The sequence below is a fragment of the Phocoena sinus genome, chromosome 4 (genome assembly GCF_008692025.1).
Source record: "Phocoena sinus isolate mPhoSin1 chromosome 4, mPhoSin1.pri, whole genome shotgun sequence".
NCBI classification, from domain to species: Eukaryota; Metazoa; Chordata; class Mammalia; order Artiodactyla; family Phocoenidae; genus Phocoena; species Phocoena sinus.
In genome coordinates, this window is record NC_045766.1 from 75194321 (window position 1) to 75216476 (window position 22156).

Genomic DNA, 22156 nt, shown 5'->3' on the forward strand with positions numbered 1-22156 from the left:
GCTTCTCATTGTGGTGGCTTCTCTTGTTGCAGAGCACAGGCTCTAGGCGTGCGGGCTTCAGTAGTTGTGGCTCGTGGGCTCTAGAGCCCAGGCTCAGTAGTTGTGGCACACGGGCTTAGTTGCTCCGCGGCATGTGGGATCTTCCCAGACCAGGGCTCGAACCCGTGTCCCCTGCATTGGCAGGTGGATTCTTAACCACTGCGCCACCAGGGAAGCCCCAATAAGCAACCTTTGAAAGCATGTGGATGGGTGCCAGCAATCTCTGCACAATGCCTTACAGAGATTTTAATAATTTTTAGCATTTTAATCACTACTGTTTCTCTCTTTCTGTAAGGGACAAGTCCATAGGGGCTGCAGGGCAATAAGTGACTGACACTGTGCTGTAGTAAAATCACACTTGACCTTCAAACCTGACACATTGTCCCAAACCAGCTACTTTGTGTAACTTCCCTAGATGAGATCATTCCGAAGGGGCTCTCTTGATCCTTGCTGCGTCAGACCCATCCCACTGGCCTTCCTATCATGACCAGAAATACCCGAATCCTAGGATGACCTCAGTTAAGCTGTCAAACTGAGACCCCTGCAACATATGGTTTGTATTTCTCCTTTAAAAAGAACAACACTCAGGAAGCAATAAAACCAAGATTTTTTTTAAGAAAAAGAAGTGGGCTCTTTCTTTCCTAAATTAAGCTATTTTGATTAAAGTGAAGACTGCAGATACTTTTAAAGCTTCTGTTGGAAGTGCAAAGATTATGGCTCAATTCCATTTTCTCCATGCTCCATGCCCTCTCTCTCCTTGATGCTATTCAATCTGGCACCTCCTTCTCCCTTGTTAACCAACAGCTTCCAAGATCACCAGGGCCCTGTAGCAGAAGGCACTGGACACTCAAGTGTGGAAAGCTGGTTTTGAATTATGTAAGAATAGGATGCTTAACCTGAAATTCTTGGAGAGGCTCCCGAATGCCTCTGATAAAATTGTATACATCAATATGTTTCATAAATGTGTACATTAGCATTTTTCTGAGGAAAAACTATACAGCTTTTAGCAAATTCTCAAAATTGAATAGGATTTCAAAAGATTAAGAACCCTTGTGTTAGAATTAATTCCAGATGTCACCAGATGGCTTGAGGAAAAGCAGTAGGGCAGTCTCAGATCTTTCCAAGCAGAACTGAGCCCGTGTTCCTAACATTTAATTTATTATTCAGTCCACAGCTTTTGTGAATCTTGTCTCCTAGCTACAGATCTTAACTGTGTTTTTAGTTTGGATTTTTATATACTTTGCAACTTTGGTGTTTTCCTATAAACTGGAACATGGTTAAACATGAACAAAGGTTTTCACACTTTAGAGGCAAGCTGATCGGATAAAGCCACTGGTCCAACATACTAAATTACAAAATACTGCCTAGACCAAGCTGAGTTGTTAACCATGATACAAAACTTCGCTATCAGGGGTTCCCTGGTGGTGCAGTGGTTGAGAGTCCGCCTGCCGATGCAGGGGACATGGGTTCGTGCCCCGGTCCGGGAAGATCCCACATGCTGCAGAGCGGCTGGGCCCGTGAGCCATGGCCGCTGAGCCTGCGCGTCCGGAGCCTGTGCTCCGCAACGGGAGAGGCCACAGCAGTGAGAGGCCCGCGTACCGCAAAAAAAAAAAAAAAAAAAAAACTTCTGTATCAGGCTTAAAGGGCTGAGTCCTGAATAATCCTGAGTCTTGGAGCATTCAAGTGGCTGGCAGCCCCAGTGCAAGAAAGCAGCCCAAGCGCTGGTTGGTTCATTTATTTACTCAACAATTTAAAAATTCCTACTCTGTGCGAGGCATTGTGCTACGTATTAGAGATGCTACACTGAATAAGTGTCCTGCTTTCATAGATATTAAATTCTACTTGGGAAGACAGACATTAAATAATCACATAAGTGAAAAGTGATGCTGTAACAGCACAGTATAGGGGCACACGGACTAGGTTGCGGGAGTGGGGTGGAAGGAAAGGCTTTCTTGAGAAAGTAATCAGAGAGCAAACTCAGAAGCCGATGGCTTCAGTTACCACAGATGACTTGAGAAATGTGTTTCTGTAGCCCATATCTCTCCACCAAGCTCCAGACTCAAAGGACCAGTAGCCTACTTGATATTACTTGTATGACTCCAAGGCACTTCTAATCTACATGCCCCAAAATGAGAGTTCCTAGTTTGTAATCTTTTTCATAATAAAATGTTGGGGGGAAATGAGTTCATAAACTTCCCTCCTAAATATCATGTCTCCCACTACCCATCCAGATGCAAGACCTAGAAACCAAGGCCAATGTAAATACCTCCCCTTTGCCTTACTTCCCAAATTTATCACTAAGTCCTGTTCATTTTACCTCCTATGCTTCTCTCACATCTGTGCTCTCACATCTTCCCACACACCACCCTCCATTCTAGCTACTAACGTATTTCCTCTGGACAATATGGTGGTTTTCTATGAGTCTGATCATGGTAGGAAACAGAAAACACTCTCAGCTAGACTTCTAAAGACAGAGTTGTGGATGAGGAAACCAACAAGGAGTGTTCAGACACCCAGAGAGTAGCAAAACATTATCACCCTGAAGGGACAAGGGGAGCAAATGTTTTATTGGAGCCTGGAGAGAACTGGAGCCCAGTGGCTTCTCTGAGTTGTAGTCTCAGAGAGCCAAGGCATCAGCCAGAATGGTGCTAAGAGGAGAGGAATTCTCCAATATCTCTCCTCTTTCCCTCCTATCTTCTGCCAGGTGGCTCCTATTGACTAAACAAAACCTAAAGCTGAAACGCAATTCTGAGTGATGCCATCCTTGCACACAGCTTGTGGGAGCCAGGGAGGGCAAAAATCTCCCTGTCCTCCAAATACTGCATATCTATGCTCTGATCATTGATTGATGTTTCTGATCACAGAGGTGCAGACTAAGAGGTGGGTGGCCACTGTTGTTGCACATCCCTCCATTGTTGTAAGCCCCTCCCCCTCTGGTTGAAGTGACTCATGGGATTTAAAGGGCTGGCACCCTTTCTTCCTCCTTTCATTGTTCTCTTTTTCCTCTTTTGAGAGTCACACATTAAAGACTGGGATATTCAAAAGCAACTATTGTTGCTATACAGGGAAAATTAGAATGTGACCATGCGTGCCCAGGGAAAATCTTAAAGATTCAACACACACACAAAAACGTTAGAACTAATAAATGAATTCAACAAAGTAGCAGGATACAAAGTCAACACACAAAAATTAGTAACATTCCTGTACAACTAACAATGAACAATCTGAAAAGAAAATTAAGACATTTCCATGTATGTACAATATGGAAATTTCCACTATGTATAATATTATACATACTATAACTCCATGTATAATAACCTTAAAAAGAATAAAATACTTAGGAATTAACTTAACCAAGGAAGCGAAAGACTTGTACAATGAAAACTTCAAAACAATGATGAAAGAAATTGACATAAATAAATGCAGCACATCCCATGTTCATGGATTGAAAAATATTTTAAGATGTCACTATTACCCAAAGTAATTCACAATTCCAATCCCTATCATAACCCCAGTGCCAGAGATGGAAAAACTCATCCTGAAATTCATATGGAATCTCAAGGTACCCTGAATAGCCAAAACAATCTTGAAAGAGAAGAGCAAAGCTGGAGGAGTTACATTTCCTGATTTCAAACTTACCACAAGGCTGCCATAATAAAAACAGTTTGGTACTGGTATAAAGGCAGATAAATAAACCAATGGAATAGATAGAGAGCCCAGAAATAAACCCTTACATACATGGCCAAATAATTTTTGAAGGGTGCCAGGACCATTCAATGGGGAAAGGACAGTCTTTTCAACAAATGATGCTGGGAAAACTGGATATCCACATGCAAAAGAATGAAGTTGGACCCTTACCTAACATCATATATGAGAATTAACTAAAAATGGATCAAAGATCTAAATGTAAGACTTAGAAGTATAGAAATCTTAGAAGAAAACATAGGGCAAATCTTCATGACATTAGATATGCCAATAATTTCTTGGATGTGACACCAAAGACATAGGTAACAAAAGAAAAAAAGGGACAAATTGGAAACTTCATGAAAATAAAAAACCTTCATTTTTCAAAAGACAGTATCAACAGAGTAAAAGGGCAACTCACAGAATGGGAGAAAATATTTGCAATCATATATATGGCAACAGATTAATACCCAGATATGTAGAGAACTCCTAAAAATCAACAACAAAAATACAAACAACCCAATTTTTAAAAGGGCAAAGGATTTGAATAGACATTTCTCCAAAGAAGATATGGAAATGGCCAATAAGGACATGAAAAGATGCTCAACATCACTAATCATTAGGGAAATGCAAATCAAAATTACGAGATACCACCTCACACCAGTTAGGATGGCTACTATTAAAGAAACAAAACAATAGGGCTTCCCTGGTGGTGCAGTGGTTAAGAATCCACCTGCCAATGCAGGGGACACGGGTTCGAGCCCTGGTCCAGGAAGATCCTACATGCCGTGGAGCAACTAAGCCCGTGCACCACAACTACTGAGCCTGCGCTCTAGAGCCCACGTGCCACAACTACTGAGCCTGCGTGTCACAACTACTGAAGCCCACGTGCCTAGAGCCCATGCTCCACAACAAGAGAAGCCACTGCAATGAGAAGCCCACGCACCGCAACAAAGAGTAGCCCCCGCTCGCCACAACTAGAGAAAGCCCGCACACAGCAACGAAGACCCAACACAGCCAAAAATAAATAAATAAATTTAAAAAACAAAAAAATAAACAAAAAACCGAAAATAAGCATTGGTGAGGATGTGGAGAAATGGGAACCCTTGTGCACTGTTGTGAAGTAAATCAGAAAGAGAAAAGCAAATACTGTAGGCTAACGCATATATATGGAATCTAAAAAAAAATAAAATGGCACTGATGAACCTAGTGGCAGGGCAGGAATAAAGATGTAGATATAGAGAATGGACTTGAGGACACGGCGGGGGGGGCGCCGGGGGGTGAGGCTGGGGCGAAGTGAGAGTGGCATGGACATATATACACTACCAAATGTAAAATAGTTATAGCTAGTGGGAAGCAGCAGCATAGCACAGGGAGATCAGCTCGGTGCTTTGCGAGGACCTGGAGGGGAGGGATAGGGAGGGTGGGCGGGACGCTCAAGAGTGAGGGGATATGGGGATACCTGTATGCATATGGCTGATTCACTTTGCTGTACAACAGAAACTAACACAGTATTGTGAAGCAATTATACTCCAATAAAGATCTATTTAAAAAAAGAAAATATCATAAATCAAAGATGCATTTAATACACCTAACCTACTGAACATCATAGCTCAGCCTAGCCTACATTAAACATGCTCAGACACAGTACACTGTAGAGTATCCATCGTTTACCCTCCTCATTGCGTGGCTGACCGGGAGCTGAGGCTCCCTGCACTGCCCAGCATCATGAGAGAGTATTTTACCTCATATCGCTAGCCTGGGAAAAGATCAAAATCCAGAATTCAAAGTACAGTTTCTACTGAATGCATATTGCTTTCATATCATCATAAAGTTGAAAAATCCTTAGTCGGACCATCATAAGTGTGGACTGTCTGTACACAGTTGGAAAAAGTCTAGAAGGGAATGCACCAATGTTAAGAGTGGTGTTCCCTGGGTAGTGGGATCATGGGTGATTTTTATTTCTTATCTATAAGCATGTATTAATTAATACATGCTTTCTTAAAATAAGCAGGTATTAAATAAGAAAAATCAGAGTAAGTTTGTTTTTGTTTTTTTTGCGGTACGCGGGCCTCTCAGTGTTGTGGCCTCTCCCGTTGCGGAGCACAGGCTCCGGACGCGCAGGCTCAGCAGCCATGGCTAACGGGCCCAGCTGCTCCACGGCATGTGGGATCTTCCCGGACCGGGCCACGAACCCGTGTCTCCTGTATCAGCAGGCGGACTCTCAACCACCGCACCACCAGGGAAGCTCCAGAATAAGTTTTGACAAGTCAAGTCAACTAAGAAAAACATCTGAAACCTCAGGTGAATATGTTAAACACTTATAGAAGAGGGATGAAGAAGGGAGAGGTTTTCACAATTTAATCTAATTCAAAGCTAAATTTATTAAATACCTCGTTTCCCCAAATCACTCAGTATGAGTGTGCAATATATTGGTGGACAGATTTCAGTTTCTGGGTTATTTTAATTCTAATTAAGACTTTCAAAACGTAGATTTTTTTCCTTTAAAAAAATGAAATCAATTGGGTTATTAATTTTTCCCCAACTTGATTTAAAACATTAACCCAAAACTAAATGCCTTAAAAGAACAAAGCCATTCACATTAAAATTCGTGCAGCATGCCAATGGTAAGAATATTGTTATTCTTTATTAACAGTGATTACTTCCACTGAAGAGTAAACAACTATGCTTGGAAGTAAAACCAAAATCGCAACTAATGAGCGCCGTTCTGAGATCGAGGGCCACAAAATGAAAAATTTGCAACTGTCATCAGAATTACGCAGAGATAACGAGACCGAGGATTGATTTTTATTGATTATCAAGAACAAATACATTCAAAATGGTATACTAAACACCAACTAAAAATACAGTCAAAACCCAGAGCCAGAGGAATTCCTTCAGAAACCTGTTCGCCCTCTACAGCAGTCCCTTCCTCTGGTCCCGGCGGGTCCCCTTCGCCACTTCTCCCAGCTGATGCAGGGCAGCGCTCCTCCATGGAAACCCTCGCTGCAGGGACGCAGGACGCAGAACTCAGGTCTCCCAGGTGATCCGAAATCCCGCTCAGCCCAGCGCTCCAGCTGCTCGCCCGGCCCTTCCCGGCTCGGCCTTGCCCCGCCCCCGCCCCCGCCCCGCCCCGCCAGGCCCCGCCCCCGCCCCGCCAGGCCCCGCTCCGCCCCGCACCTGGCCACGCCGAGCTCGCCGGCGTTCTGTGCGTCTCTCGCCCTCCGCCGGAGTGCGACGAGCCGGGGTCCGACAGGGGCCTATTGCGCAAGCGCAGGGCTGCGGACTGCGGGTAGGAGAGGTTTGTTTGCGCGCCGGAGACAATGAGGCGCGGCGTTCGGCGGGCTCCTTCCCGGAAGCGGAAGCTTCGGGGGCGGGCCAAGGGGGTTCGGGAGTCCGCGGCGGTTAATTCCTTTTACAGTGCGGCTCTGCTTCCCTCCGCTTGGGCTTTTCTGAAGCTGCGAGGGATGGTCAGGTCCGGATCTCGACCGGGCCAGGTGAGGTCTGCGGACCTGAGGAGTCCACTGTGAGGGTGGAGAGGGACGGAGGGAGTCCTCGGGCCGGGAGACGTGCAGAGCTCCCTGGGACAAAAAGTAAAAACGGAGACAGTGCTGCCGCACTAAAAATAAATGCTGGGAGAGGAGACGAGGCGGGGGTGGGGTGGGGACCTAATCGTAACACCCTAACACGGCCGCTCTGCCCTTAGATGTATATTCTGTTGTAATCGTTGGGGTCCACCTGAGCGCTGGCTTTGGTGTGGGCCCCGGGTTCGTGTCCAGCCTCCGCCGCTGGGTGGGTGACTTGACCTCTCGGAGTCTCAGGACGTTGTTGCATCAACTACAGGTTCTCGGCTTTTCCAACAAGTGCCGCTACTAGCTGGATCTTCCGTCACAGTTGCTGGTATTTTACTACTAGTTAAAAAAAAAAAAACCACAACTCTCCCAGTTAGTGTCCCTGCATTTAGCCTTACCCCTCCTCAAATGCACGCCCCTCATCGATTCTCTTTTCTGCTTAAAATCCAGCTCTGGAACACTTCTTCCTGTTTTTTTCCCAAGATAAAATCTCAGTTCTTTGGCCTGTCCACACAGCCATTTTTCGATCGGGCCCGTGCATTCCTTACCAGCCTCCACCCCCATTCCAGTAATACCCAGAGCTCTTCACCTGTGTGTTCTCCAGTGCCCTGGGCGCCCGTGTTCTCTCAGGCCTCTGTGCCTTTGCTCTTTGTTCTGACTAGAATGCCCTTCTCTGCCTGAAATCTTCACTTTCCGTCTCTTGTCCCTCAGCTCAAGGACCACTTACAGAAGTCTTCTCTAACACTCTCACATTTCCATCGTTTGGGTGCCCCTCAGCGCCCCTTTTGTGCCCTTGCTAACCTTTATCAAGCCATTTTTCAGCCTAGAGACATTGCTCGGCTTCCTCCGCTACTAAACAGTTTATCTCTGTATTTTCAGGTAATCAGTCAACCAATAGGAATCAGTCAGTCCTCACTCAGACCCTCTACTTAGACTGATCTTACTCCTCCTTAAGTATATCCACACATGCATCCCTTTGTTTGGTCTTCCTTCATTTATCAACTCACTTTTAATGCTGTCGTCCCCATTAATGTGAATTTTACATTTTTTTTCAAAACCTGGCTCCAGATTTTCTTCCTGAGTACTTCCAGAGCAGCCCCACCCTTATAGATCTTTCTTTTATATTGAATGAATGCAGAATACGTGCAGTCAGCAAGGGGGAAAAACATGGTTTTTGTAGTCACAGTCACCTCTGGATTCAAATTCCAATTCTGCCACTACTGTCATAGTGATAGAAAGCAAAGTACTTTTTATTGCTCCGAGCCTCCTTTTCCTTATCTATAAAATAGGTGTAAAATTCTGCCTCAAAGAATTGGGGAGATTAAATGAGAGAACCTGATAAAACATCTGTTTCACACTTGGCATGAATTGTGCAACACAATTTAGCCCCCTTAAAAACAGTTTATTACCATCTCAATCATAGTAATAGCAGCTAACATTTGGGTAGCACTACTACAGATATTACATGTAATTTCTCATTTAATCTTCACAACAATCTTAGGAGGTAGATAACACTCCTCATTTTATTGATGAGGAAATGGAGGGATGGAGACTTCAGATAACTTCCTTGCAGTTACACAGCTGGTTAGCAGTGGAGACAGGATTGAGACCCACATAGCTGGTGCCAGAGTCCATTCTTTTAAACATTACTCTTTTAAACATCTCTTAGATATATGACTTTGAACAAGCCACCTTTCTGAAATTTAGGTTCCCATCTCACAGAAGTAATAACAACTCACAGGGTGTGGATTAAGTGGAAATGAAAGGCTTTAGTACACTAAATTATTCTACAAATGTAATTTTATCTTGCACTTGTTGGTAGGAGATATGACTCCTAAGAAATATTTACGATTTTCTCAAATAGCAAAGTAGAAAGTTTAATGATAATACTTAGCGGGAGTAAATGTGAGATAAAGCAAACTGATTCTGTCATGCATTGCCATTTGGGGCACTTGTTTTGGAAAGTGGTTTTGCAGTTTGTATCTAGGTCCTTTAAACAACTAATAACCTGTTACCAAATAATTAAGCTTTTATTCTTGAATGTGAAAGCCTATTTTCAGTATATGAAAACATTTCAGGTTTGTTTTTTGACTGTGAAAAATATGAAGCAAACCAAGGGCATATTATATTACTTCCACTCAAGGAAATACTACACAACCATTAAAAAATTTGAAGACTATGTTAATATGGAAAAAGACTTAAAAGTAAAAACACAAGACTCAAAATTGCAACTATCTAGTCATATGAAGCCCCAGTAGCAAATAGCACAGCTATTGCCTAGATCTTGGTTTTTAAATACTGTTGTCCACTAAAAGGAACCATGACTTTTGGGAGAAATGGTCAACTCTAGAGCTGAGACCTAGATATATAAAAATAAAATGGAAACAACAGAGTGAAAAGGCAACTTATGGAATGGGAGAAGAATTTGTAAACCATATATCTGATAAAGGGTTCATAAACAAAATATATAAGGAACTCCTACAACTCAACAGCAAAAAACCAAACAACCTGATTGAAAAATGGGCAAAGGACTTGAATAGGCATTTCTCCAAAGAAGGCGTACAAATAAATGGCCAACAGGTATATGAAAAGATGGTCAACATCACTAATCAAGGAAATGCAAATCAAAACCACAATGAGATATCACCTCACACCTGTTAGGATAACTATTATTAAAAAAAAAGCACAAAACAACAACAGCAAAAAACAATCCAGAAAATAACAAGTGTTGGTGAGGATGTGGAGAAATTTGAATCTTTGTACACTTGTGGATGGGAACGTAAAAGGGTGCAGCCGCTATGAAAAACAATGTGAAGTTTCCTCAAAAATTAAAAATAGAACTATCATGTGATACAGTAGTCCCCCTTTGGATATTTATCCAGAAGAATTAAAAACAGAATCTTGAGGAGATATTTGCACTCCTGTGTTCATGTAACATTATTCACAATAGCCAAGATGTGGTAACAACCTAAATGTCCGTTGATGGATTAGTGGATACCCAATGGCATGTATTCAGCCTTAAAAAAAGGAAGGAAATCCTGCTATATGCAACATGAATGAGCCTTGAGGCTACTATGCTAAGTGAAATAAGCCAGTCACAGGGCAAATATTGCATCATTCCACTTATATAAGGTATCTAAAAATAGTGAAACTCATAGAAGCAGAGGGTAGAATGGTAGTTGCCAGGGGCTGGAGGGAGGAGGAAATGGAGAGTTGCTATTCAATGAGTATAAACTGTTAATTATGCACGATGAGTAAGTTCTGCTATAATCATCATACTATAGTTAACAGTACTATGCTGTACACTTAAAAGTTTGGTAAGAGGGTAGATTTCATGTTACCACAATGAAAAAAAAAACTGGATCAGGTTATTGTAAGCATTAGCTCAAAAAATAATGGGGACATGTTGAAAAGATAGAGGAGCCGGTTTGAAAACACTCCTCCTGACAGAATCTGGGACAATTTGAGCGTTAGTATAAATAATGATAATAATGCATCATAACCCGTTAAGTAAAATAGGAATCAGTAAGTCCATACTAACAAATGAAGAAGTACTTCACTAAGGTTGAATGCCAACTAATAAATGTAGAAGGAATGATGTAAGTTAGAAAAATCACCATTTGACAAATGATTAAGGCAAGAATCCTCAATGGATGCTACTGGACGAAAGTTTGATTAATAGGATGTCTGTGTAATTTCAAAGTATCTCCCCACAAAATGCTTAATATTTACAAAGGTAAAAATAGTAACCTTGTAGTGAAAACTCTGATAGGCACCATCTTTAATCAAACTTAACATCGCCAGTAATGGGACAAACTGACATCATATGCCTGCTCATATTGTATTGAGAAGGATACAACATCCCTTTTGTGGTATTCCTGCCAAAAAAGCACAACCTGAAACTAATCATGGGAAAGCAGACAAGTCTAAATGTCCAGAGGGACATTCTACCAAAGTAACTGCTCATACTCTTTAAATATGTCAAGGCTGTAAAAGACAATGAATGACAACCCGAGGATCTGTTCCAGATTAAAGGAGGCTAAAGAGATAGGACAACTTAAAATGCAACATATGATCCTCGACTGGATGGGGGCCAGAATTTTTTTTCTATAAAGTACAGTGTTGGGATAATTGGCAAAATGTGAATAAGATCTGTAGATTAGATTATAGTATGGTTTCAGTGTTAATTCCCTGATTTTGATAATTATACTTTGGTTATATGAGAGAGTGACCTTGTCCTTAGGAAATATTTAGGAATAAATATTTTTTAATAAATTTATTTTATTTATGTTTGGCTGCGTTGGGTCTTCGTTGCTGCGCACGAGCTTTCTCTAGTTGCAGCGAGCAGGGGCTACTCTTCATTGCAGCGCGCGGGCTTCTCATTGTGCTGGCTTCTGTTGTTGTGGAGCACGGGCTCTAGGCACGTGGGCTTCAGTAGTTGTGGCATAAGGGCTTAGTTGCTCCCCGGCATGTGGGATCCAACCGGACCAGGGATCGAACCCATGTCCCCTGCAATGGCAGGCGACTACCCAACCACTGCTCCACCAGGGAAGTCCCAGGAGTAAATATTTAAATATAAAGTGGTATCGTGTCTGTAACTTAATCTAAAATGGTTCAGACAAAACGTAATTATATACTTTTTTTTTGAGAGAGAACATGGCAGATGTAGTAAAATGTCAGCAGTTGGGGAATCTTGGTGACATGTATATAATTATTTGTACTATTATTTCAAAATAAAGAATACAAAATAAATTTGAAGGAAATGTGCCAGTGTGATACTGTTACAGGGTGCTTTATTTTGGTTAATTTTCTCTGCCTGTTTTTCTGTAATATAACCTAATGTGTGTGTTTTTTGGAGAAATGCTATATATAATCTTACAATTATGCCATTATTTATCTCAGATAGTATACTAATTTTAATTTTGAAAGATAATTATTGTGGTAGTTGTTTTTAGACCTAGCAGCACAATGGTTTGGCTTTTTATTGTGGTCCTGACCAGGACACCAACATAGATATTGTGAAAGGAAAGACCCTAAGGGGGTCATGCAGGGGCCAGTGGAGCTATGTTATATGGGATCTTACTTCCGCCAATGTTGGTTCTCACTGCTGGCTTTATGACTCCATCATATTCGAAGTTATCTTAAGGAGAAGTAAAACTTTTTATCAACCCAATTTAAAAAAATGTATTCTCAGTAGCATTCTTAGAAGGAGAGTGTACATATTCAAGCAAATAATAGAATATTGTATAACTCCAGAAAGTTTAATAGTTAGTGTTCAAAGCTGTCTTGGAATGAAATATGTAAACATGTCAAGAAAAATCCTAAGTGTAACTGCGAACAGTGACTACACCTGAAGGCTAAAATGAGGGAGTGAGTAGGGAATTTAATTGTGTCTTTTAAAAGTTATATTTTGAATAGAGATTATATGATATAAAGTTTTTAAGATATAAAAAGGTATACCATGGAAAGTTTCCCTTCTTGCTCTGTCTCCCAGATTGTTTCCCTCCCCAGAGGCAACTACAATTAACTATTTCTTTTGTAACTCTCAAGGTATTGGATGCATGTAGAAGCAAATTTTTTTCTTTATTCTACACAAAAGGTAGCCCACCTAAGGTATTTTTTAAATCAAAAATTAAAAAAACAACATATGTGTTTAAAAAAGATTGAGAGAATGAGATATAGATAAAGAGGAATGGTAGAGTTTTCATGTGCTAGTCTTGTCAGGCATTCTAAAGAACGTGGATAAATAAAATCAGAGTTATGGACTCTGCCCTGTATCTTGAATTAACTTGTATGTTTTGAAGAACTGGGGAATGTAAAACATGTTCAGCGGTTGAGTATAGTCCAAACTTACTATAGTAGATACTTCTGATTAAAATAATATCTCAACTTCATTTTCAGCTTAAATAGACTTAAGACACAAATGTATGTGTTGTTTGCTTGACATTCTATATAGAACAAATTATAAGAGTTCAGTTGTAATTGTGGGTTTTATTAAAAATAGCATGGTACATATATAAAATGGAGTATTGGGGCTTCCCTGGTGGCGCAGTGGTTGAGAGTCCGCCTGCCGATGCAGGGGACACGGGTTCATGCCCCGGTCCGGGAGGATCCCACATGCCGCGGAGCGGCTGGGCCCGTGAGCCATGGCCGCTGAGCCTGGCGTCCGGAGCCTGTGCTCCGCAACAGGAGAGGCCACAACAGTGAGAGCCCCGCGTACCGCATAAAAAAAAAAAAAAAGGAGTATTATTTAGCCTTAATAAGGAAGGAAATTTTGTACATGTTACAACATGAAGATATTGTGCTAAGCAAAATAAGCCAGTCACAAAAGTACAAATAGTGTATGATTACATTTATATGAACTTCCCAGAATAGCCAATTAATAGCAACAGAAAGTAGAAGGGTGGTTACCAGGAGCTTAGGGGAGGAGGGGATGATTAATGGGTACAGAATTTCAGTTTGGGAAGATGAAAAAGTTCTGGAGATGGATGGTGGTGTTGGTTGCTCAGCAATGTGAATGTATTTAATGCCACAGAACTGTATACTTTAAAATGGCTAAAATGGTACATTTTATTTTGTGTATGTTTTACCACAGTAAAAAAGGGAACGGAAACAATGAATAACATTTCAGGTTTTGTCCAAACAGCATACTGAGAATGTAATAGAAAAAATATTTGTATATATACTACAATATAATGCATTATGTCATAGGTATTATCTTCAGGAAAGCACACTGGACCTGCTAAATTAACAAATGGAAAGAAAGGGTAAGTACGTAAAGAAGTTTACAACTTCAGGAAATCTCAAGAGATTTTCAAGTGTTTGGGCTAGACTAAAGTTTTCCTACCCTGGAGAACTAAATGGGTCTCTACCTTCACAAAAGTCTGGGGAGGGACTTTTCATATCTTACCCATGTTGATCATTTTAGTCTTTACAATCTTCAAAAGTCCTGGATAAATCCATCTTTTACATGGACAAACTTTCTTATCCAACCTTCACTGGAAAGAGAATGTCTATTTATATTTTGGGAAAACAACTTTTTGTGTCATATGTAAAGATATTAACAAACTTGTTTTCTAGGACCCATTTGAGAAAGATAGCTCGTCTTAATGCAGATTCTGGCTATCCCACTCATTCTGATTCAGAAAGTCAGGTAAGATTAAACTGAATAAATACAATATATGCTATTTTAATTAGTTTTCAGGTAAAAGCTAAGAAGTGGGAATAAAAATTCAGAAGTAAAGTATTAATTGCTCTAATGAAGACTTTTTACTTTAAAACAAGTCTTCTACCAATAATAAATTGCTTCTAAATAGGGAAATTTTTAAATTACAGAATTTTTTTTCCTGCATTAAAATTTTGTGTACAAATTTCTAAGTGACTTTCTCTTTGCAGACTGAAACTGTACAAGGGCTTGATGGTTGTGCTTCTTTGCTGTGGGACATTCTGAGAAATGAAGATTCAGGTTTTATTTTTTAAATGCTTCTTTGCTGATCACCTTTTCTCAATTAAGTAGTTCTTTTAATGCTAATGAGTTTTTGTTTTCATTAATAGTAGGTTCAGAAATAGCATATTCAGAAAATAGATATAACCCCAGACCTGTAGAAAGCAAACGATATGGACCTAAAAAGAAAGGACATGAAAAACATACTGTACCTTCTGTAGTCTGGAAGGAAATTTGTAAGTATTTTTTTCTCTTATTTATTTAAATATAATACTTAATTCTGGGGGTTTTGATAAATTATTGGGATTATGCAGTTGGTTTCATTTTAATAACATTGGTTATTCAGGTGTGTGTGTGTGCTTGTGCTTTTTTTTCCCTCTGTTCAGCTTCTAATCACTGAGTAGTTACTTTCCCAAGAAGAAAAGTAGAAAAAAAAGTGGCTAGGTTTGTAGGTGGAAAGGTTCAAACTTACTTTGACATTTGGGAGGTATATAGAGTTATCTTTGTTCTCCCTGCCCCTTGTTTTCATAGATATTCACAAATTGGTTGGGTTTCATGTGTATATTTATTGTTTTAAAAATACTTTATGTATATATATATATTTTTTTAAGTAGGTTCAATAGCTCAATTTTTGAGCTGCACAGTTAGAAGACATGGTAATAGGAAGGTAAAATTCCAAGTTGGATAAGATATGTAAGGAAAGAAGGCCTGCCACTGATTGATGGTGACTGTGGCCAAGGATGTTTTATACCCTCACAGTTAATCTTGCTGACTTAATTAAGTGTAATAATTCAGCAAGCAGTTTAGAATAATCGAGTTTTGATTATGCTGTTCCGTAGAGGTCTATAGAACAAGATAGCCCAAAATGGAAATGAAAAAGTCCATAATGGGGCTTCCATGGTGGTGCAGTGGTTAAGGGTTCAATCCCTGGTCCGGGAAGATCCCACATGCCATGGAGCAACTAAGCCTGTGTGCCACAACTACTGAGCCTGTGCTCTAGAGCCTGCGAGCCACAACTACTGAAGCCTGTGCGCCTAGAGCCCATGCTCTGAAACAAGAGAAGCCACCACAATGAGAAGCCCTCGCACCGCAACTAAGAGTAGCCCTCACTCATTGCAACTAGAGAAAGCCCACATGCAGCAACGAAGACCCAACACAGCCAAAATTAAATAAATAAATTTATTTAAAAAGAAAAAATAAAAGTCCACAATGGGAATTCAGATGGTCAAGAATGGAACCAGCTAGTTCCACAGTTCAGGTGGGCCAAAAATGTTAACACAGCAGTGCACGCTTAGATTCAGCTTAGGCAAGGAGTGAAGTCTAGACAATTATCTACAGCAATAGCCCTGGGTATTAAGAGATCAGGATCCAGGCAAAGAGGCTGAGAAAACGAGGGCAGAACATTCATAGGACTACAGGTTGATGTTGCAGGTGGTCCTGAGTCAGAGAACTAAGGCAGAGGAAACAACTTACTAACCTATCTTGGAGGCCAGTCACATTTAGCCTCGTATTGTCTTGACCTGCTCTGCTCAAGATGGCAGTCTGTAGCCAAATGTGGCCATTGAACATTCCAAGTATGGCTAGTACAACCAAGGAGCTGAATTGTAAATGTTATTTAATTTTACTTAAATTTAATTTTAATTTGAAAACTGGTACTTGATCCAGTTATTAGAAAACTTTTAAGTATGTTTGGAATAACAGGTATGTGAATCTACTTTTTTCAACTGTAAATTTTATTAAATCTAATACAGATCAAGGATTTCTGATGAAAATTTACCATCCAGATTGAGATGTGCTTAATAGTAAAATACACAGTATGCTTAGAATATTTAATGCAAAAAATAACTTAATGTTAATTACATATTGAAATGTTAATATTTTGGCTATATTGATTTGAATAAAGCATGAAAATTAATTTTACCCATTTTTAATTTTTTTAATATTGCTACTGGAAAATTTAAAGTTGCATATATGGTTTACGTTATATTTCTATTGGACAACATTCATCTAAACCAGGGTCAGCATACTATAGCCAGTTTTGCTTTATAAATAATGTTTAGTCATTTATTTTGTAAATAAAGTTTTATCAGAGCACAGCCATACTAATTCATTTATGTATTTTCTTCTTTTTTTTTAAGTATTATTATTATTTTTTTTGGCTGCATTGCGTCTTAGTTGCGGCACACTGGATCTTCATTGAGACACGTGGGATCTTTTGTTGTGACGCACGGGTTCTTCATTGTGGTGCACAGGCTTCTCTCTGGTTGTGGTGTGCAGGTTTTCTCTCTCTACTTGTGGCACGTGGGCTCCAGGGTGCGTGGGCTCTGTAGTTTGCAGCACGTGGGCTCTCTCCTTGAGGTGCTCAAGCTCAGCAGTTGTGGTGCACAGGTTCAGTTGCCCGGCGGCATGTGGGATCTTAGTTCCCCGACCAGGGATCGAACCCGTGTCGCCTGCATTGGAAGGCGGATTCTTTACCATGGACCACCTTTATGTATTTTCTATGGCTACTTTTGTGCTGCAGTGGCAGAGTTGAGTAGTTGTGACAGAGACAATCGACCCTGATAAACGTAATATGTTTATTCTCTAGCCTTTTAAGAAAAAGTGTGCTAACCCCTGGTCTAATTCTTAAAGTAGAAGCCCATTTTGGGGGCCCAGTGGACAAAGAAAGGAGTGGTAGCGCCATCTACCTATTCCTCCAGTCTCTTACTTTTTTTTCTCAAGGCAGGTTATTTTTTGTCCAGGGCTCCCTTTCTCAGGGAACTCTCATTTAGAATGTACATGGCTGGCAATGGTGCCATGGTAGCAACTTGTTGGATCCCAGCTTAGCTGTTTGTTATCAGAGTTCCAACAGAAAATAGATGGCTACACTCAAATTAAGATAATTCTAAGATGGTTTATTTGCAAAGAAACTCATTACAAAGATGTGACTAGAGTATACGGAAACCACAAGGGATTGTGCTAGCCCAGTGCTAGCAGCAGGAACAGAGCTTTTATTATCCTTAGGCCTTAAGGAATGAGGTGAGGAAGAGGGTACTGGGACTCAAGAGATACTGTTGTGTAGAGTAGGCTGCCTTGAGAAGAGCAGTGACAAAGCCAGCCCAAGGTGGCCTCATAGAGAGGGAGTTGGGAATAAATACTTTGAATTCATGCTTCTTCCTTTCCATGATAATGCTGAGACTCCCATTGGATTGGACCCAACTGGAACCCTGTTGTATATCTGGTCTGGGATTTGATTTCATTCTTACAACTAATAATTTAGCCTTACTGTGTCATGCATGTTGACAGGAGACACGAGCCTCTGGGTCAGAGACAAAGGACTTTATCACTCATGCACAGCAGCATATTTGTCTTGGTTCTCCCTTGCTGCCGTTTCCCACTGGGATGATGGGATGGGCCCAGGTGGATACTGCACATGCTGTAGGTTTAAGCTTCAGCTGACGACCGCTGAGCTTGGGGAATCCACTGATTTTGTAGTAAGTAGTGAGCAAGCCTGTACTTGTCTCAGGGGGAAACATTACCTTATCCCTCAAAGTTGCTCAGTACAAACACAACCCTGAGAAATGGCCCAGGTACAGAGCTTAGGTCAAGGCCTTACTTTTTTGGTAGACCCAGCAAAACGTGTAGGAGCAGAAGAGACCCATGAAGGAATGTCTCTTACCAATGTAATCCACACAGATTAGCATCCCAGAGAGAGCAGAGCAGGGTGGAGACGGGTAGAAGACGGGTTTGGGGAAGCAAATGAGAGGGATCTAGCATTCTGGGTCCCTGGCATTAAATTCTTCTTTGGATTAGAGTCAGATCAGCAGTTCTGGCCCGTGATCAGGATATAATCTTATTGTCATTTCCCCTACACTTTCATCCTCGGAAAGACCTATATCCCATAGGACAGTCTCCTTTAGGGTTGCAGTATTAGAAGTGGTTCTCATTGACTTACTCCTAAAGTTGACTCTTCAGAAGCAGAAGCTCTTTCCCTTTGCTTAAATTACTCTTTTTTAGTTTACCAAACTGTAGCACTGTCTAGAAAGGATCATCTTTTTTTTCTTTTTTGTGGTTAGCAGCTGTTAACCAGTACAAGGTTTTTGCTCTGTTGGCACAGTGCTCAAAATACACAAAAACCAAACTCAGCACTTACTTTCTTTTCCATCTCTGCATAAGTGAGATAAACATAACTAGAACTTTAGGAATCTATTACAGCATGTTAACTGGTATCTATGTATCATTTTAACTTTAGCATACATTATCTTACTATTTGGTGTTAACTGTCTTCTGGGGCTTGGGCTCCTTACTTACTTTCTGTCTGGTACCTGCCTGATCACTGAGCGTCTGTGGAGCCACGCTCACCCACCCCGTTGCATACTGGGAGGAAGGAGGCAGAAAGGCAGTTCCAGAAATGCGTTGAGAGCTTGCTTGAGAGTGCTCCTGACACTCAAAGAAAAAAGACATTTTTTAAATAAGCAACTTTTTACATTTTGATAACTGTGTTGAATGCTGTAGGCATGTGACCTACTTTCAGTATCATGTATATATTTCTGCCCTCACCTTGGGGAAATAAACTGCTACAGGCAGAATATTTTGAGCTTTGATTGCCCGTATCAAGGCCAGGTGTTCTTTCACGTATTTCACATTATAATAGGCATCCAGCAGCTCTTATCCGCAGTAGATGTCTGTTCTGTATTTGGGTGGCAGGAATTATCTTACCTGTCAGACAATGCTTGTACATCCAAGCAACAGTGCTGTACAGCAGCTAAAATTCAAGGACAGAAAAAGTTTTGTGGACTGAATAAATAGTTATCACCTGACACCAGTTAGGCATTGCTGTCCTAAGCTGTTTGGTAAAATGTTTATGTAGGGTGCTTTTTTATAGTGAACAGGAGCAAGAAAATATACTTCATTTGTATTTGTGTAGTAACAGGCTTATTTTGTTGTTGGTGGTGTTTTTTTTTTTTTTTAATTTCAAAATTGTGTATCCATTTATGGTTTTTAACTTGTCTTAGATAATTTGCTTTAAGATTTTGTCTCTTAAATACAGATATACAACATTCTCAGTAGAGTTTCACATAGAGTGAGTTAATAAAGGAGCAAAGTAAGTCATGTTAATTCTAAAGCTTTGAATTTTAAGAAGTGTTTGAGGTTTATTAATTTATGTTGGATGATGCCATCTGCTGGCAAAGGCCTAATATTGTAGCTCCTCTTTATCAGAGATTGTGAAAACCATCCCTTGAAAAGTGAATGAGTGCCAGTGCTTGGGAACTATGAGTGTAAAATCTGAGAATTCCTCAAACCAGACAATTCTTATCTTATGGGACCAAAAGAAACCCAGGAGCAGAAGAGAGACCTAGGAATCAGGAGGAAAGGCCAGGAGCAGAAGAGAGACCTAGGAATCAGGAGGAAAGGAAGAGTAATGTGCTGGATGGCCGTGGGCTGCCTGTGATCTCACCCTTCATCATTTTAGATTTCAAAGTTAAACTATTTTAGGAGGATGCTTTTCCATTTGATTTATCATAAAATTGTATTTCCACTAAGAAATAATTTTTTTTTTACAGAAATGTTTATTAACCAATTTGTTGTAGCTCATATATTCAGGGAGTGAAGAATAATTGTTACTGCATGTCATCTCAGAGGGCACATGGTTAGAGATATTTTATTGATTGCAGTTGGGAAGATTTGTGAATATGAAATATTTATTTGTCCGTATTAAGACTTTGTAGCCATTTGGTAACAGATATAACATTTATTGAGTTCTCCCTATGTGCTAGACATTGATACTTTACATGTGCTGTTTACTTTTCACAACAGTCTTATGAAATAGGTAATGCTCTTATCATCATTTTTCTGATGAGGAAGAGGAGGCCAAGAGAGGTTAAATAATTTGCCAGAAGTTATTCAGCTAGTAACTGTTAGAGCTCATATTCAGGCCAAGGAAGTATGTTCACAGCAATAGATTATCTCAAAAGGAAGAGTATAGCCCAAGTCAAAATGGAAGCATCCAATATCTCCAACCATTTTCATAGTCAAATATTAATTTAGTAGTATTTTTCTATCTTTATTGGTTATAATATTTCATCTGCCTTTAACTTTTTGCTTTTACTTGTAGATTTTATGCTTTTAGCAATGTTTTTATTTTCAATAAATTGTATATGTATTTGGGGAATTCCATACCATTTAAAAAAATTTAACTGTTTTCACTTTTTAAATAATTAAGGAGTAACTTTCATAAAGCAAGTGCATAAATCTCAATAAATTTTTGCATATGGGGTACACCCATATAGTCACCACCCAGATGAAAATATAGAACATTTTCAGTACCCTACCAGGCTCCTACCCCTCAGTATTCTCACCACCACCTATCTCCTCATCCTTGAGTAACCACTTTTCTGACTTCTATCTCCATTGGATAGTTCTGTTATTTTTGAACTTCATGTAAATGCAGTTGTACACTATGTAGTCTTGTGTCTGACTCTCACACAACATCATATCTGTTAATTTCATATAGGTAGTTTGAGTATATCAGTAATTTGTTCTTTTCCATTGCTGTATATTTCAGATGACTATACCACAATTCATCCATTTCTACTATTCATGGCTATTTGGGTGTTTTCAGTTTTTGGCTACTGCAAATAAAGCTGTTGTGAGCATTCTCGTACACATCTTTTAGTACAGGGGTCCCCAGTTCCTCCGCCCACGGCCTCTTAGGAACCGGGACGCACAGCAGGAGGTGAGCCACAGGCGAGCCAGCAAAGCTTCCTCTGCCGCTCCGCATGGCTCCCCACCGCTCCCCATCGCTCCCCACCGCCCTCCACCGCTCCCCCTGGCTCCCCATCACTCCCCATGGCTCCCCATCACTCCCCATGGCTCACATTACAGCCTGAACCATTCCCCCGCCCGCCCGGGTCTGTGGAAAAATTGTCTTCCACGAAACCGGTCCCTGGTGCCGAAAAGGATGGGGACCACTGTTTTAGTAGACATAAACACTCATTTCTGTTACGTATATACCCAGAAGTGTAATTGCTATGTCATAGAATATATATTTAGCTTTGGTAAGCTTTTGCCAAAAGCTGTATATTTTTCTGAACTTACTTTGTACTCTGATAACCTATGATCTACCAAGAACACTCTCATTTCTATTAATAGTCTTTAAAAAAACATTTGGGAAGGGGATCTTATTAGACAAAGAAATAGATTTTGATAGTGATCTATAGAGTAGTGCTATGTAGAAAACTCTTGTTTTTCATGTATTAGTTTATTCATACCAGGTTTCTACTTTGTACTGCTTTGTACATAGATTAATACAAGACTCTGTGGGAGAAAGTAATGAAGTATAAATACAGTCCTGCCTAAAGAATCTTATAGTTTAGTCAGGTAGACAAGAGAGTGAAAGATAAGCAATATAGTACAGTATGCAAGTGATATATGATTT

The 22156-nt window shown here is 40.3% G+C and overlaps 1 protein-coding gene and 1 long non-coding RNA gene across 8 annotated transcripts in view; one reads left to right on the top strand and one right to left on the bottom strand.

Moving 5' to 3' along the window:
• Positions 1-6516: 6516 nt before the first annotated feature.
• LOC116753624 lies at positions 6517-7040 on the bottom strand. The gene is made up of 2 exons (XR_004349777.1): positions 6904-7040; positions 6517-6729 (listed from the first exon to the last, which is right to left on the bottom strand). It is a non-coding gene; the product is annotated as an uncharacterized LOC116753624 (long non-coding RNA).
• Positions 6892-22156, top strand: part of CCDC14 (coiled-coil domain containing 14) — a 45323-nt gene continuing 30058 nt past the window's right edge. For 2 of the 7 annotated variants that reach the window (XM_032631564.1, XM_032631566.1), the window contains exons 1-5: positions 6892-7220; positions 14007-14062; positions 14376-14448; positions 14691-14760; positions 14850-14975. In XM_032631564.1, coding sequence (XP_032487455.1) covers positions 7047-7220; positions 14007-14062; positions 14376-14448; positions 14691-14760; positions 14850-14975 — 499 coding nt within the window. In that variant the 5' untranslated portion in view covers positions 6892-7046. Of the gene's footprint in view, positions 7221-14006; positions 14063-14085; positions 14449-14690; positions 14761-14849; positions 14976-22156 lie in introns of those variants that run through there. The other 5 variants (XM_032631565.1, XM_032631568.1, XM_032631569.1 and 2 more) reach the window with 5 other exon arrangements.